This window comes from Pteropus medius, unplaced genomic scaffold, assembly GCF_902729225.1.
Source record: "Pteropus medius unplaced genomic scaffold, Ma_sr-lr_union100, whole genome shotgun sequence".
Classification (NCBI taxonomy): Eukaryota; Metazoa; Chordata; class Mammalia; order Chiroptera; family Pteropodidae; genus Pteropus; species Pteropus medius.
The window spans coordinates 3,849,511-3,854,272 of record NW_024340698.1 but is presented as its reverse complement, the minus strand read 5'-3'; the positions used below and the strand labels follow the sequence as shown (position 1 = coordinate 3,854,272).

The window sequence follows — 4,762 nt, the reverse complement described above, 5'->3', positions numbered from 1 at the left end:
ATCACCTTGGAATGATAGAAGGGGGCAGAGACACGAGACCGCCTAGTCCCATGTGTGCTGAGTGAGACAGAGGCTACAGCAGATGCAACTGGCAGGTGCAGATGTTCCTCTCAAAGAGACTGCAACCACGACTGGACTTTCATGGTGACGGACTCGCTCGCCCTGAGCTCCAGTGCTAGGGGCAGCTGCTCAGGGGGCCACCAGGTACATATGGGGGGACACTGAGTTGTAGGGCTTCGTGGTGAGGGCTGGAGGGGAGGCTCTCTCTTGGGAAGAAGTGCGAGGGGTACCCACTGATCCTTGATTGAGCCCTCCCAGCATGCAGATGCAGGTGCTGCCATAGCTGAGCCACCATCAAACCAGATTACAGAGGTCACTCCATCCAGAGGACTCCCTGAAACTCTGCCCCTCCAAACTTGTGGCCTTACCCAAGCTACATCCAGTGGTGTCCTTGGTGTGACCAGTACTCCAAGACACACACTGGGAGCAACCAGCATTGGTTTCTGGTTTAGCCTCTTGAGGTAACTATAAGCATGGCATGTGTGGGAGCTATCTGTGGATTGCTTGCTGACTGTTACCAGGTGTCCCCAGAGGGGCACAGGCTACAACTATACTTGGCCTGCAGCTGGACCCCTCTCAGGACTGTGCCACTGAACTGCACAAAGCCACACTACTAAGACCGAGAGACTTAGGAGCTTTACATAATGCATAGAAACAGACACAGAAAGGCAGCCAAAAGGAGGAGACAAAGAAGCATGCCCCACATGAGAGCAGAGAACAGAGCACCAGAAAAATATCTAAATGAAGTGGAGTCAAGCAATCTACCATAAGCGGAATTCAAAACACTCGTTATCAGGATGCTCGATGAACTTATGGGAAGAATAGATGAACTCGGTGAGAACTTTAACAAAAAGATTTTTAAAAATATAAAAATGGAAATAGAAATTATAAAAGGGAACCAGTCAGAAATGAAGAATATACTATCTGACATGAAGAGCACATTAGAGGGAATCAACAGAGTGGATGACGAGAAGGACTGACTCACAGATATAGAGGATGGGGTAGCAGAGGACAACCAATCAGAACAGCAACAAGAAAAAATAATCCAAAAAAATGAAGATAATTTAAGGAGACTATGGGACAACATCAAGTGTAACAACATTTGCATCATAGGGGTTCCAGAAGGAGAAAAGAGAGAGCAAGACGTTGAAAATCCATTTGAAAAAATAATGATGGAAAACTTCCTTAACCTGGTGAAGGAAATAGACTTACAACCGCAGGAAGCTCAGAGAGCCCTTAAAAAGATAAACCCAAATAAAGATAAACCTAAATAAAGAATGGCAATAACTACATATCTATCAACAAACAATTTAAATGAAAAAGAATAAATGCTCCAATCAAAAGATGGGGTGGCTGAATGGATAAGAAAACAAGACTCTTACATATGCTGCCTACAAGAAACTCATTTCAAATTAAAAGACACACAGAGACTAAAAGTAAAGGGATGGGAAAAGATATTGCATGATGGACCTAGAGGGTATTGTGCTGAGTGAAGTCAGATAAAGACAAATGCCATATGATTTCACATACATGTAGAATCTAAAGGACAAAATAAACAAATAAAACAGAAACAAACTCATAGATACAGTGAACATTTTGAGGGTTACCAGATGGGAGAGGGTCACGGGACATTGGTGAAAAGGGGGAACGGGATTAAGATGTACAAATGGGTAATTACAAAATAGTCATGGATATATAAAGTATAGCATAAAGAATATAGTCAAAAATATTGTAATAAATATGTCTGGTGTCAGCTAGGTACTAGATTTAGTGGGGCGATCACTTTGTGAGTTATATAGATCTCTAATTACTATGTTGTACACTTGAAACTAATATAATATTGTATCCCAACTATAAGTGAAAAATGAAAAATAATTATTTAAAAAACTGCTGTGATGAGTGGACCGTAGAGAGGACGAGTAGAAGCGGGAGACTAGTTAATAGCTAGTTCAAAATGAGAGTTAGTGGCAGCTTTGATTAGAGTAATAACACTGGAGATGAATAGCAATGGAAGGATTCAGCATGTGCTTTGGAGGCAGAATCAACAGAAATTGCTGATGGATAAGAAAGAAAAAGAGGGGAATATAGGATTTTTAGCTTGAGCAACTGGATAAGCAGTGATGTTATTAGCTGAGTTGAGAGAGATTAGGAGAGAAGCAGGATTTGGGTCAAGATAGAAATCAAAAGTTTTGTTTTGGACATAAAGTTCTAGCTTCCTAACAGACATGCAAAGGGGCAATTGGATGTACAAGACTGCAACGGGGAGCACAGGTTACGTCTAAAGATAGGATTTCGTCAATTGGGGCTCAACCCCGATTCTTCTGCCCCTCGCTGCTCCTCGCCGCCCCTCGCCGCCCCTCGCCGCCCCTCACCGTCCCTCACCGTCCCTCACAGTAGTCTTGGCATCACGGGTACCGGGAGGGGTCAGGCGCCGCTGCGTGAAGGTAGCAACAGGAATGACTCTTCCCGGCTCTCGTTAGCCTCTGACCTCGGAGGGCGGCGCTTTTTCTGACGTCCTTGCGCGCGCCCAACTGCCTGTCTCCAGAGCCGCGACGAGCTGACCGCCACATTTACTGCGTCTTCCTGTAGTCTGGATTTTCGCACACAGACCAGGACTCTAACCAACCAGGGCACAGCTGAATTTCTGCGTCCACAAGGGACAGCTGGGACTAATTCTCTTGGCAAATTTGTGGCCTGCCGAAACTACCATGTTTCAGATCCCGGTTATCCATGGTTACCGCCCAAGATCGGCTTACGGAAGTGATGAAATGTGGTCTGAGGGACGATGTGAGTATGAAAGACTTCCACGAAAACGAGTACCTCCTCAAAGTCACCCCAGTGAAGGCTACCGCAATCTAATTAATATTGTGCCAAAGAAACCACTGCTAGACAGACCCGGCGAAGGGTTCTACGGTAGATATTACCGCCATGTTGATTACCGAGAGTATGGCGACGGCCGCCGTTTTTCTCGTGATCGAAGAAGTGGTCCACCTCACAGAGGAGATAAATCTGGCTATAATTGGTCAAGAGATGATCACTCTTCAAGTCGTCAGCCTGGATACAGGGGCATGAGAGGCGGCTTTAAAAGAAAAAGTTTCTACGGTTCATGGTATGTGAGAGGCCGATCTCCTCATAAAAGAGAAATTCCTTTTTTCAGAGGCTCTCCCGTTGGTCGAAAGGAGCCTTTTATCAGAGGCTCTCCCGTTGGTCGAAAGGAGCCTTTTATCAGAGGCTCTCCCGTTGGTCGAAAGGAGCCTTTTATTGAGGCCTCCGCTATCTAAAGGAGCCTTATCAGAGGCTCCCTGGCTCCAAAGGAGCCTTTTATCAGAGGCCTCCTGCTGGTCGAAAGGAGCCTTTTTATTGAGGCTCTCCCGCTGGTCAAAAGGAGCCTTTTTTCAGAGTGCCTGCTATCTAAAGGAGCCTTTTCAGAGGCTCGCCCGCTGTCAAAAGGAGCCTTTACAGAGGCCCTCCCGCTGGTCGAAAGGGAGCTCTTTTTTCAGAGGCTCTCCGCTGGTCTAAAGGAGCCTTTTTTCAGAGGCTCTCCCGCTGGTCAAAAGGAGCCTTTTTTCAGAGGCTCTCCCGTTGGTCAAAAGGACCCCAGATCTCGCTCCAGTGTCAATAGTAGGAGCTACTCGTCAGGAAGAAGCAAAACTTCCTTTTTCCATCGGTCTCAGGATAGAAATAAAGAGAGACCTGTTCATTCTTCAAAAACATCAAGACGCGCATCGTCAAATTCTTCAGCGGTACCTTCATCAAAGGTGTTAGACAAACCCAGTAGGGTAACCGAAAAGTCACTTACTGATGCTGCAAGCAAGTGGGCTGCTGAAAAGCTAGAGAAGGCAGGTAAAAGTAACGTACCTGAAATTTATGAGTATGACAAGGCGGGATCCACGGCACCACTGTTCATTGACCAGCCAGAAAGACCTGAGTCAAAAACAACAGATGGCATAGAATTATTTGAAGACGGTCGGCTAAGCAGTCGCTATAAAGCAATAGCAGCAAAAACCAAAATGATCGAACAAGTTTACCAACAGGACTGTGAAACTTTCGGGATGGTTGTAAAAATGTTGGTTGAAAAAGATCCTTCACTGGAAAAGCCTATACAGTTTGCACTGAGACAGAATTTATATGAAATAGGTCAGCGGTGTGTTGAAGAATTGAAGCATTTCATTGCAGAGTATGACACCTCTAGTCAAGATTTTGGAGAGACTTTTTAGAAGATTACTTCCTTTTTAGAAGATCCTTCATTAGAAAAGCCTATACAGTTTGCACTGAAACAGAATTTATGTGAAATAGGTCAGTGGTGTGTTGAAGAATTGAAGCATTTCATCGCAGAATATGACACCTCTAGTCAAGATTTTGGAGAGACTTTTTAGAAGATTACTTGCTCAGGCAACAACATATTTCTAGTTTTTTTCCCCCTGGATTGCATAAATCCTTAATATGTGGAACTTTTGATAAAGAGAAATACTTTATGATAGTTGACTACCTTTCCAATGTTAAATAAATGTTTAAAATAGTTTAAGATATTTTAATTGGAATTTTTTTAATCTACATGTAGAGCCTCCTAATCCATACTCCACCCTCTACCCCCGTCGCCACCAATATGATGGGTAAATTAGTTATTAGTTCTTATGTCCTGGAGAGCAACAACTTACTCATGTTCTGTAGTATTCCATAGTATGTGATCATTTGTTTGGTC

General features: G+C 44.2%; 1 protein-coding gene across 2 annotated transcripts; it reads left to right on the top strand.

Moving 5' to 3' along the window:
- Positions 1-2,768: 2,768 nt before the first annotated feature.
- LOC120612155 (periphilin-1-like) lies at positions 2,769-4,277 on the top strand. Of its 2 annotated transcripts, XM_039874644.1 has the most exons (3): positions 2,829-2,898; positions 3,061-3,263; positions 3,654-4,277. In XM_039874644.1, the coding sequence occupies exons 1-3, from the start codon at positions 2,829-2,831 to the stop codon at positions 4,275-4,277; spliced, it is 897 nt and encodes a 298-aa protein (XP_039730578.1). The 2 variants fall into 2 exon arrangements, with proteins under 2 accessions (XP_039730567.1, XP_039730578.1); XM_039874633.1 differs by having other exon boundaries at positions 2,769-3,263.
- Positions 4,278-4,762: the final 485 nt, after the last annotated feature.